The 12,685-nt window shown below is 40.7% G+C and overlaps 1 protein-coding gene across 5 annotated transcripts in view; it reads right to left on the bottom strand.

Annotated features, from left to right (window-relative positions):
- The window catches only part of PHF14 (PHD finger protein 14), a 141,275-nt gene extending 137,737 nt beyond the window's left edge, over nt 1-3,538 (bottom strand). The window contains exons 1-2 of one of the 5 annotated variants that reach the window (XM_084787246.1): nt 3,081-3,537; nt 2,534-2,644 (exon numbers count right to left, since the gene is read on the bottom strand). In XM_084787246.1, coding sequence (XP_084643372.1) covers nt 2,534-2,644; nt 3,081 — 112 coding nt within the window. In that variant the 5' untranslated portion in view covers nt 3,082-3,537. Of the gene's footprint in view, nt 1-2,533; nt 2,645-3,080 lie in introns of all 5 variants that reach the window. The other 4 variants (XM_084787249.1, XM_084787248.1, XM_084787250.1 and 1 more) reach the window with 4 other exon arrangements.
- Between the last annotated feature and the right edge of the window lie 9,147 nt (nt 3,539-12,685).

The raw sequence follows: 12,685 nt of genomic DNA on the forward strand, positions 1-12,685 counted from the left end.
AACATTTTACTTAAGCTAAAACCATGAAATTCCTAATATTGGGCATGTTTTGACCTATGAAATCAGGAGCTGGAGAGACGGCTTAGAGGTTAAGAGCACTGCGTGCTCCTCCAGAGGACCTGGATTCAATTCTTAGCATCCAAATGGCAACTCAGAACTGGCTATAACTCTGTAAGGGTAATAGACCTACAAAATCGGTCATTTGTATGTGGTTCCATCTAACATTTCCATATGATTCTTCCAATGGTCATTATTATAATTTCAACTGTGCCCTGTCTTAGGGCATATTTATCTTATTGTCTTCAATGAAATAGGAGCAGAAATAGTGCTGATCCAGCATAATTCAACAAACATCTCAGTTATGAGCACCAACACATGTGGCCAAAAACGGAAAAGAAGATTCAATTACCAGGGACTATTATTTTAAGTAAAATAATTTTCCACTAGCTCCTTTTCACAATAACATTTAAAAAAAAACTACAAATATAAACTTGTGACCTGAAATCTTAGCTCACATAAACTTGCAAGGAGCTGGGGCAGTAAATAGCTGGGGACTACATGACAAGAGGTGACAGAGAGTATGAGTTTTTGAGTATTTTTAGGGGACATTTATAAGCCTAATATACTATCCTTTCAACAATAATTAGTAAACATCAATATCTGGAATCTTGGCTTGGCTTGATAACATACATTCTTCTTAAGGTAGCTTAGCATTATTTCATCCCTTGTAAAGAGAATGCCTATTAATAACTCCACCTCAATAAACAAGGAAACAAATCTATCTAATCAGGATTTATTGAAACAAAACCATTTTGAACATTTAAAGAAAGTAACTTTTGGAGTTTGTTTCATAAATTGCTATCTTCCAACCAGTAAGTATCAACTTTTTTTCAGTTTAGAATCTCATTGACATACCAATACTACCTTTAAGCAGAGAATATTCCTGTTAGTCATCCCTAAGAAGAAGACATTTTACCTCCTTTCCCTTTCCTTTCTTTTCCTTCTTTGAAAGTACCAAACATCAGTGAATCAAATAAATAGGGGATAAAGAGCTGCAAAGTAAGGGTTAAAAAAAACAGTTAATCAAGGTAGGCTTATGAAGTGTTCATTGCTGGAGTGAAGTCATCAGTTATGACAATATCCAGGCCATTTTGATTTGAGATTACATCAATCCACTCTTAGTATCTAAGCAATGAAAAGATTTTGTAGTCAGACCCACTGGATCTATAAGTTTCTGAATAACCTCATGAGCAATCCTTTAAAGTCAGTACCTCTGTGTCTATAAAGGAACATCTCCTTAATGAGTTAGTATAAAAGTTAAATGAGGCTCTATATCAAATAATGTAAACCCTGTTTGCTGATATACTATTAAGAGTAACACAACAACACAAACTATTTCTGGTTTGTTTTGTTCTGTGTATCTTTGACTGACCCAAAATCACTCTGCAGCCCAGGCTGACTTTGAGCTCACAGAGATCCACCTGCCTCTGCCTCCCAAGTGCTGGATTAAAGGCTTGAGGCACCACCACCTGACTGATATAAATTTATTTCATCTCCTCTCAACAGCTCTAGAAAGATGATAGAGGGAGCCAGAGAAAGGGAGCAAGATGTTTCATCATCTCCAACTGCATGATGGGACACTAAACCGCGTTAGGGGGCTGGTAGTCTGGAAGCGAAGCACCGCACAGGGCCCTGAGTGTGACCCCAGCACTTCAAGAAAAGAAGCCACAGAGGGATGAAGCTACAAAGGCTTTTTATTTCTCATTTTATCTAAATGTTCGTCAAAAGGGGTAGAAATACAAAAACTGTTTAAGGTTCATGTGTCTACGGACTTTTTTTTTTTTCAGATATAACAGCCCCTATAATTTGGTTTCTCAAATTCCTTTTAATTAAAACTTAATATAGTAAGTACACATTAAGCAAAAAGAAGAACATTCACAAAAGAAAGCCATAATGTTCTGTTTCTGCTTTTATACTATGTGAGCATCATCTTTTTACATCACTAAGTAGAATAAGCAAGCAGGTATGTTGTACCCAAAGCTCTGAAGCTCCTGTTTTAAAGCCGGAGGTTTTCTTGGACTAACTTTATCCTGTAAGAGAGCGCACAGAAGGAACTCCTCCTCTAAGAGTGCCACATGAGCTGAAATGGGAATAACCCTGTTCAAGGCTATTATGCTCCATCTTATTCTTAGCATACTCTCTGCATCTGGGGTACCTCAAGTCACTTGAATATATAAACATAAATATATTTGTGGGAAATGTGGGAATAAAATGGGAAAACCGATATTGTGTCTTTGAAAAGGATCCTTCCTGAGCAGCTAATAATCAGAAAATCTGAAGGGAAGCAAAAGCCATGCTATCTAGTTGAAAGGATCTTAGGGAAATGTGGGAAAGAAAGCAAATGATCAAAATTAAGTTTTGTGGTTTTCCTGTAAATGAACATTTTAATCAAAAACCGGTTCAAAAACTAAAAAGTTAAAAATGCACTCCACTGCAGAAAGGTGGGAAGGGCAAAGAGAAAGGAAACGTTTACCTGAAGCATCTCCAACTTTAAAATCACTGTCATCTGAACTATCATAATCAAGAGCTTCCAGGAGAGAAGCAGCCAAAGGCTTCACCTGCCTCCTCTTGGAGCTGCGATCCACTGTTAAGAGAAAATAATACAGTCATTTTACAATCTCACCAAACAGCGAAAGCTCTGATGCTGAGGGCGATAAGAATGACTTTGTTCAGGGAACCACTGAGTGAGTTCACACAGGGGGTTTGGGGGAGAAGTTGGGTTTAGGGACAGCTGCTGCAGGCCTGGTTGCCCCTGGGGTGCGGCTAAGACCAAATCAAACCAGCCAAAATCCTCGCCTAACTTCTGTGCCTGCTCGATAAACCCTCATTCAGACACCACAATGGTACAGAAGCATCCGACCAAGGCATCCCAGAAGCCAGGGCTCATTCCAAAGGACCACAGAGCAGCTTCTAAGCAAGGGTTCCTCTGCCCGGAAGGACCCACCCATCCCTCCCTGCTCCGCCAATACTGACTTCTGCAAGGAAGACCAGAGGGGAGCGGGGGTCTCGGGTCCACTTACTAAGGAATCCGTGAGGTGGTCGTTTGGACACCTAGAGAGGCTGCGGGAGGCAAGGCAGCAGGGACGCGCAGAGGGCCAAGGAGACTAGCCGGAGAGCAGCGGTTTGAACAGGGCAGTGCGCCGACCGAGCAGGGGCGACCCTGGGGGCGGGCCACCGTCCCACCCCCCGCCCCACGCCCGCCCGGCGCCCCTTGCTTTCCCTGTGCTCCCCGGCCGGAGGCGCCGGGCCCGAACCGGCCGCCCTGGGAGGTGAGCTGCTCCCGTAAAAGCCAGAAATCAAAAAAGAAAACTTTATTAGCCTGCACCAGAAACAAGAAAAGACCCAGGATTTCCACAGTCGGAGGCTTACTGTCAGAGACAATAGAAAGAACGACCCGGATACAGCTCTGACAAGAAGGAAGTGAATACCACGGGCTGAAAGCTGCCGCTAGCACAGGAGCTCAGAACGCCTGCGCAAAAGCACTCTCTCCTAGACAGAGCCGAAAGCAGCCGAGTTAAGCCGACTGGAACCGAGTAACTTCTGGCGGATCAGAGAGTTCGCTCAGAGCCCCGGAAGCTCCGCCCACAGCCTAGTCTCTGAAACCACGCCCCATCTCCTTCAGGTCATGAAACATCAGCTACTCATTCTGGCTTATGTTTTCTATCTTAAAGAGCTACTAAAAGCCATAACTGATATCTACATACCCCATCAGCACCTAGTTCTTCAGTGAATTGCTTTTCCTCAAATAGGAATGCACAAAAATGTGTTTTCTGCTAAACTTTGTAAATGAGAATTGTTATGTCACACACAAAAGGAATTTTTGTTTTTGTTTTGTTTTGTTTTGTCTTTTTTTTTTTTTTTTTTTTTTTTTTTGCTTTCTGAGACAGGGTCTCTCTGTGTAGCCTTGGCTGTCCTGGAATTTTTGTTTCTTAAATAAGATTCTGATCATAGTGACCTGGGAGTTTGTTTCTGGATGTGATCACTAGCTCTTTCTCTCTCCTGAAGACAAGATGCCCTGCCTAGTATTCAACCTTATCTACATCAGATCCCATGAATAAGCCTTCCAAGCTACAAGGGACATGGTAATATTTAATAAATGAGACCCCTCACAATAGGTACAAAATGTAATGCCTTGCCAATAGGGTAAACTCTGCATGAGGATTCCAAGAAAGAAGCTAAGGCTCATTGAAAGACAAATCATGGGCAGATATCCTAATTGCCAAGTACATTGCAGCCCAGAGGTGGTGCTTTCTGCAATGTGGATGTGCTCTAAGGGTTAAAAAGAATCACGTGAGTAAAATAGACGCTCACAAAGACAAGCTGCACATGGCAAAAACATGCTTTTCCATAGGGGTAATAAACAAATAACAATATCCAGTTGTAATGAATAATCCTATCTCCTACACAGGGGAGGAGCAAGAAAACACACTCCAAGATCAATTCCTTGTTTTGGAGAAACTGAGGTCCCAAGGCTCTTGTTTTTCTTGGAGGAGTCTCACAATTCTCACAGAACTCCGTTCTAGGACTGTGTTGCAACAAAACCTACTACACTGAACCTCTCTAAAGCATATACATTATGAAAGGAATTTAAATAGAGTGTATTTACTCCCCTGTATACTGGGGGAGACAATGCCTCAACTAGCTATTTTACTCCACCTACTAAAAACTCCACTGCTGGGAATTGGTTTCATCTTGTTAAGTCATTGGCCAAGGGGCTCCCATAGAACCCTTCAAATATCACAGACGATTACTTGCCCCCTACAATGTGATGGTAGGCCCCTATTTGCTGAAGACACTGGTCCTCAACTAGATTTTTCATGCCTAATGATTAGTATTTATGGTCCTTGTGGTGGTTGGAACACATATGGCCCCATAGACTCAGGAGTTTTAATGCTTGGCCCATAAGGAGTGACACCATTAGGAGGTGTGGAGGAAATGTGTCACTGTAGGGATGAGCTTTGGGGTCTCCTATGCTCACACCTAGTGTGTCACACGGTTCCACAATTCCCTTCTGCTACCTGTGAATCAATCTGTAAACCTCTCAGTTCCTTCTCCAGCACCATGTCTGCCTGGATGCTGCCATGCTTCCCACCATGATGATCATGGATTATATTTCTGAAACTGTAAGCCAGCGCCAGTTAAAAGTTTCCTGTTATAAGAGGTGCTTTGGTCATTGTGTCTCTTCACAGTAATAAAACCTTAACTAAAACAGGGCTAGCAGGTGCTCTGCACAGTACAAGAAGAGAAAGGTAATCATCAATATCACCACCCACCAACACTGAGATCTATAAAAGCATCCTGCCTGCAACATAGGCTGGTGTAATAGTAGCACAAAGGTTATGGGAGTAACCAACCACTTTTTGATAGGAAGGCATTCTGTATAAATAAGCCACAACACTCAGTATTACTAAGACAGAAAAAAAAGAAATAACGAATACAACCATGGCAAAATTCCTCTCACAAGTCTATTGTGCTGCTGTTTGTCTTTGTTTTCCGAGGTCCAGTCTTGCCTGAAATTAGTCCAGCCTGATCTTGAAGTCACAGTAATTACCTGTCATAACCTCTCAAATGCTGGGAATCGAGGAATGTGCCACCATGCCCAGTTTGGTAAGTTTCTCAGGCTGTGTGTCTATACAACAGGAAATAGTATCTGATGCCAAATTATAACAATTGTTTTTAAGATTCTTTCTAAGTCCATTAAAAATGAGGAAAATGTGTTCTAGATATGACAGTCATTCAGCAGTTCCAGATGCCTTCTATTCTAAAAAAGTTACTAAAACATTATGGTCTGAAGCAGTCTTAGCAGTTTTTAAATTACTCTTATTACTGAGATTAGGTAAAGGTTTGAATGATACAAGTAAGATTCATTCATTCATTCCACAAAGATATGTCGAATGGTAGTCTGTTTTGCATGGGAAATGCAGTGTTTTGAAAACCTGCATATGAAACTTGTAGAAATCAAATCACAGAATGCAATGAGAAACTAGCTTTTTACTGAAACATGTTTTAAAAATACCATGTGTATCAATTTAGGGAACACACCTTATGAAAAGTGATTATAGTCTTTTCCCTGCCATAGCATAAGATACAGTTGAAGATATAATCAAGTAAATTACTGTTTGTTACTCTGAGCAATAAGAAAAAGAATATACATGCTAAGAGAAAACACAAAGATAAGGCATTTTAGAGAAATTTATATTTATATTCAGACACAAAATTTTTCCTGAGACTGAGTTTCTCTATGTAGCCCTGGCTGTCATCCTAGGACCAGCTCTATAGACCAGACTGGCTTTTAATTCAACAGAAATCTGTCAGCCTGCCTCCCAAGTGCTGGGATTAAAGGTGTGTACCACCACAGCCTGGCTCTGACACAGAAATGTAAATATGCATCTAAATTGGGGGTTTAGGTGAGGAGTAAAGAGAGATAAAGATGTTTAAAACCAGAAATCCCCAGGGCTAAAAACATGTTGAGACTAGAAATCTGATTGGCACACTAATGTGTTTAAGAAATAAAAGGAAAAGAAATTTTTACCACTTTGATTTAAGATTCATTTGATCTGGTTTGGTGTTGCAGGATGTTTAATCCCACTGTGAACTCTGAGATTGTGAATTGTAAAATCCTGTTTCTTGTTTGGCCACAATACACACCTTTAATCCAAGAACTTTCTGTTTACTATATCAAGTGATTACAGTCTGGTTCAGCCAGGCCTAACACACACCTTTAATAAAAGAGCTTTCTGTACACACGATTTAATAAAGTTAGCCCTAGTTCAAGGGCTGGAACAAGAAACCAGCTGACAGGGATTAAGGGGAGGAGAGACTTTGACTTGGAGGCTATTTAAGACAGCATGGGTAAGAAGAAGAGGCTTTTTAAGCATTAAGGAGTAAGCTTTCAGCTTTGGGCTTTTTGGTTTTGCCTCTGAGACTTGAGCTGAGTAGGAAGGCCAGCTGGGATCTTTCTCTGCTGCTCTGAGTTAGCAGGTTTTTCACCCCAGCATCTGGCTCCCGAGTCTTTATTGGTAAAACCAAACAATTAGGATTTCATTTTTTTAAAACAACAATTTGATTGAAAACACAGGGAGAATGTTATTACTAATAAAAAGATTTTGTAGTGAGAAATAATTAATTGAATTGTCATGCATAATCACCTGGAATAAAATACCTATAGATAACAGTCACTAGGGCAACAAGTACTTCTTATAATAGAACACTAAGATGGAACAAAAATAAATACGTAAATAAATAAATGGCCTGCACTGGACTGAAAAGCAGCTCTAAGCACTGTGTGTGTGTGTGTGTGTGTGTGTGTGTGTGTGTGTGTGTGTAATTTAGAACTCTAGGCTTTTGTTCATAGTGTGCGTGTGTGTGTGTGTGTGTGTGTACGTGTGTGTGTATTATATATGCATATCACATATATGCAAAATATTTAAAACATAATATTTAATATATATGATGTGCAAAAACCTAGAGCTTTAAATTCTTGCCTCAAAACTTGTGTAAAGAAATACAGCATCTCTGTTATTCAGAGCTAGCATTTCTCAGTGTGGGCACTGTGGATATTTTGGGCTAGGTAATGTGCTGTAGAAGGTGACCCTGTGTTTGTAAGATGCTCCAGCTCCTTCCTTCTACCTACTACACGCCAAATAAGAGCTCACCTTCACTCAAGCTGTGACAACTACAAATGTAGCGACACTCTGCCAAATGTCCCTTGGAATGAAAAGTCCACTGCAGTGGCCTCACTCGTGCCTCTGAGAATCATTGCTCTAAAAGAAGGTCATCTCACAGAAATCATTGAACAACCACAACAGCCAGTGACCCAGTTTGTGAGCATTGTGTATATTGATTGGTAAGGATACCCGAAAATTTGACAATAGGCTACAGCATCAGAGAGCCTCTTTGTCAGCATAATTAGACCTTTCTTTCTTGTTGAAATTAGACTCATCTGCCCTCCTCATCTGTATGACAGGTTTCAGAGTCCTGGAAATGGGACTGCAGATGTGATTTAGGTTTTCCCTTAAGAAGAGATTTGAAAGTGGAAGCAGAGAGTAGCTCATTTCCTGCAGTGTCGCAGCAAACTGTAATACAGAGCTGCCTATCTTGCTGAAGACATTCGAGTGCTGGCCCTTTCTGGAGATAGGAAGATTTGGCAAGGATGTTGTGCTGGAGAGCTTCATGACACAAGCTAGAGTCATCAGAGAGGACAAGGCCTCCACAAGACTGGGCCACCTGTGTTCTCTAAGAAAACAGGCTGAGCAAGCCATAAGCAGTAAGAGCACCCCTCCGTGGCTCTGCATCAGCTCTTGCCACCAGGCTCCTGCCCTGTTTGAGTTCCTGTCTTGATTTCTTTTAATGATGTACTATGGTGTGGAAGCATACACTCTTTCCTCCACCACTTTGGTCATGGTGCTTCATCAAAATAATAGAAACCCAAGCTAAGACAGATGCTAGGTCTTCTCTTGTCCACTCCTGTTACATGCACCGAATCTTACATTGCAGTGGGATCTCACGTCCTGACCATAAAGGAAATGGTGTTTTTCATTATAGTAGAAATAGTCTCCTATGTTTCGTGAAAGAATCATTTTCTTGCCATTCTTTCCATGAGGAGGGTTATTTGTGGAAGAGTAGATGTTGGTAGATGTGGCTGCCTAGGAAGGAGACAAAGCAGAACACTCACATTTGAGCCAGCTCTGTCTGTCCTCACATCTGCATGACATGTCTCGGACCCTCTAGGAAATGGGATTGCAGATGACATTTATGTGTGTTACCCTAAAAAGAACTTTGCAAATAGAAGTAGATTGTAACTGGCGTGACCTCAAACATGGAGCTTCCAGAGAACTTCCTCTTGTGCCTGGGTATGAGTGCCTTGGCTGACTCATGCCTATGATGTGGGCAGCTACAAAAGCAGGAACAGAGCCAGTCTCCTGACAGGTGTATTACAAAGGCATCTGTGTAAACTTCAAACCAACCTTCCAGAAGGAATGCCATAATTTCCTCTTGGGGCATCCATTAATGTTTTAGATATCTACTGCCAACCATTGACTCTCTTTCTTCTTGAAAACATGAAGTGTTTTTCTTTCTAGTATATGTTGTCTGTTAGACAATCTTTTAAAATTAAACTTTTTTCAGACGAATGTGGTGATCAATTCCTTTAATGCAGGCCCTTGGGGCAGAAGCAGGCAGAGTGCTGTTAAGTCTAAGGGTAACTCTACACACTAAGTTCCAAGCCAGCCCGGACTACAAAGTGAGACTCTTTGTAAAAAAAGAAAAAAAATTATTCATCATTTAAAATAACCCTTTTCTCCTAAGCTTGCAGTGCCGAACAAACAAATATAGCAGGTAGCCAAAAAGCTGTCGTTCCTAATTCCTTAAAGAGATCATATGTCCTTTCCAGAAAATGTCTAGCTGGATGCACCATGCTGTTGTTAGTATTTCAAAGATATTCAGGAAAAACCATGATGAGATTGAAACCTATAAACAAACAGCTTGGCAATGGTGGTGCACACCTTTGACCCCAGCATTCAGGAGGCAGAGGCAGAATTTCTGAGTTTGAGGCTAGCTTCATCTACAGGGCAGCCAGAAGTACACAGAGAAACTCTGTCTTGAAAATATAAACAGGAATGCAGACTGTGCTCAGCTGGGCGTGGTGGCGCCTGCCTTTAATCCCAGCCCTTGGGAGGCAGAGGCAGAAGGATCAATGTGAGTTCGAGGCCAAGCCTGGTCTACAAAGTGAGTCCAGGACAGCCAAGGGTACACAGGAAAGCTCAGTCTTGAAAAACCAAAAAACAAAAAACAAAACAAAAACAAACAAAAACCATAAACAAACAAACAAAAAACAAAATAGTGCTATAATTTCTATATTCAAGAAAATGCTAAGTCTTCTCAAAGAGAAAAGATAGGAAATCTGCAATGATATAGAAATTAGGGTAAAGTAAATATTCAACCTTCAACTCTAGGAAACTGGAATCATATTTAACAAAGGGCCAATAGTAAATATTCAACCTTCAACTCTACGAAACTGGAATCATATTCAACAAAGGGCCAATACTTTAAAATATTATATAGAACTAATTAATATTCTGTTAGGGATGGTAGGCCATATGGCCAATGTTCAGCCATCTTGTCAGAGCCTAGGTTTCGATCTCTCCAGCAGTCTGTCATTTACTAGAAACCAGCTGACCCTGTTTTGGTTCAGCAGTTCTGATAAACTAAAGATAAGATTTAGAGGGAGCCACCCTGTTGTAGTTTAGCAGTTAGATTAGATAAAGATAGCAAAATATTCGGTGTGGCAGAACATTAGGACCTGCTTGGAATTCCTCGCATCTTGAGATAGCCTGCAGCTGGGTTGCCATAGCAATATTCTTCCCTGCCCCCTGCCTTATAAAACTGTCTACCTGAAAAATAAAATTTGAGAGCTTCATCAAAGACTTGCTCTCTTTCTTCGTGTCTTGTGTTCTGTCCCTATAAGGAGAATTCACCTTCCGAGCATTAGTCAAACCTCTGCTGGCCGGGACAATATTCCACACATAGAATATAAAATATCAGCTCTAAGCTAAACACCTTTAAAAATGAACCTTATCATATTTAAAGGGATGCCTAGGAGGGCACAGATGTAGGATGAAAATGTAGTTTTCTTTTTTCTTTCTTTCTTTCCTTCTTCTTCTTCCTCTTCTTCTTTGTTGTTGTTGGTTTTTCAAGACTTGGTTTCTCTGTGTAACAAGCCCTGGATCCTTGACTCATTTTGTAGATCAGGTTGACCTCGAACTCACAGAGATCCATCTGCTTCTGCCTTCTGAATGCTGGGATTAAAGGCATGTACCACCATGCCTGGTTGGAAAATGTAGTTTTCATGACTTTTTCCTGCTGTCTCTTCCAGTTGCTAGTATCTTTGGAGTTTCTGGGCTTGCAACAAATACAATCACTGCACCTCTCTCTCTCTCTCTCTCTCTCTCTCTCTCTCTCTCTCTCTCTCTCTCTCTCTGTATTATATATATATATATATATATATATATATATATATATATATATATCACCTTCTTTTTGTAAGGATTCTAATCATTTGATTTAGGATCCACTCTAATACAATGTCACCTTATTAAATTAAGTTCATCCATAAGTACCCTAATTTTCCAAGTACGTTCACATTAGGAGGTTGTATGTATCCACGGATTCGAGGGAGGCATAATTCAACCATATATTATGTACAGATAAATATGATCTGCATCATCTAAACAACTACTTCTTTTATGTCTGGAAGTGAAGTCCTGAAAACTTGTATCAAATAAATTTATGCATAATATTTTACTAGGACCAGAAAGTTTGAAAGTTAATATTTCTTTGATAAAGCTTCTAAAGTCATCCTGGTTGAGATTACAAAAAGAATTAGCTGTTTCATTTCATGTTTTCTCTTTATTTACTTTCATTTTTATTCAGGTGTGTATGTGTGTGTCTGTATGAGTGTGTGTCACACATGGGCACATGTCCACGGAAGCAAAAAAGTCATTTCATCCTATAACTGGAGGTACAGACAGCTGTAACCTATGTAATGTGGGTTCTGGATCCTCCGCAAAAGTAGCAAGCACAGAGCTGGAGAGACGGCTCAGAGTGTAAGAGCACTGGCTATTCTTCCAAAGGTCCTGAATTCAATTCCCAGCAACCACATAGTGGCTCACAACCATCTATAACATTATCTGATGCCTTCTTCTGGCCTGCAGGTGTATATGCAGATAGAGCACTCATATACATAAAATTAAAAAAAAAAAGAGCAGCAAGTGCTCTTAACTTGTGAGCTATCTCTTTAGTCCCCATGATTTATTTAGCCTTCCCTGCCTACCAGCTCTGGAAACAGTGAAGAGGAGAGAAGAGAAAGTATTTTTGGATCCACGGCACAGAGAATTGAGCAGGTGGTGAACATAGCAACCTGCTGTTGCTGTTGAAGAGAGGCTGAGGAATGGAGAAATAAATACTAGAACCAAACATATGTGGCACAAATTGAAGGTCTTAAAGCCCAGGAGACCTTTATTTCTCTGTCTCTCTCACATGCTTACTGTCTGTCTGTCTTTGTCTCCTTGGGCCAACCCCAGTACTTTATTTAAGGTGAATTTCAATTTTTGGGGGGGAGGGGTTTCGAGACAAGGTCTCTCTGTGTAGCCTTGACTGTCCTGGACTCACTTTGTAGAACAGGCTGGCCTCGAACTCACAGAGATCCGCCTGCCTCTGACTCCCGAGTGCTGGGATTAAAGGTGTGCGCCACCACACCCAGCTTTTTTTGTTTGTTTGTTTGTTTGTTTGTTTTTTCGAGACAGGGTTTCTCTGTGTAGCCTTGGCCATCCTGGACTCACTTTGTAGACCAGGCTGGCCTTGAACTCACAGCGATCCATCTGCCTCTGCCTCCCAAGTGCTGGGATTAAAGGCTTGTGCCACCACGCCCAGCTCAATTTTTTTCATTACAGATTCCATCATGATTTTTCTAATCTTTTACAATCAATAGGACACTCAAAAATCAATGAAGCAAGAGAACAGTCTAATGAGGAAATACAGGTTTTTTAATAACCTACAATAATGCATACAGCAAAAATTAATCAATATCCAAGCAATGGTCAACATGACCTGATAATTATTTCTTAAA

The sequence above is a fragment of the Acomys minous genome (genome assembly GCF_964271855.1).
Source record: "Acomys minous genome assembly, chromosome: 6".
In the NCBI taxonomy this organism is placed as follows: domain Eukaryota; kingdom Metazoa; phylum Chordata; class Mammalia; order Rodentia; family Muridae; genus Acomys; species Acomys minous.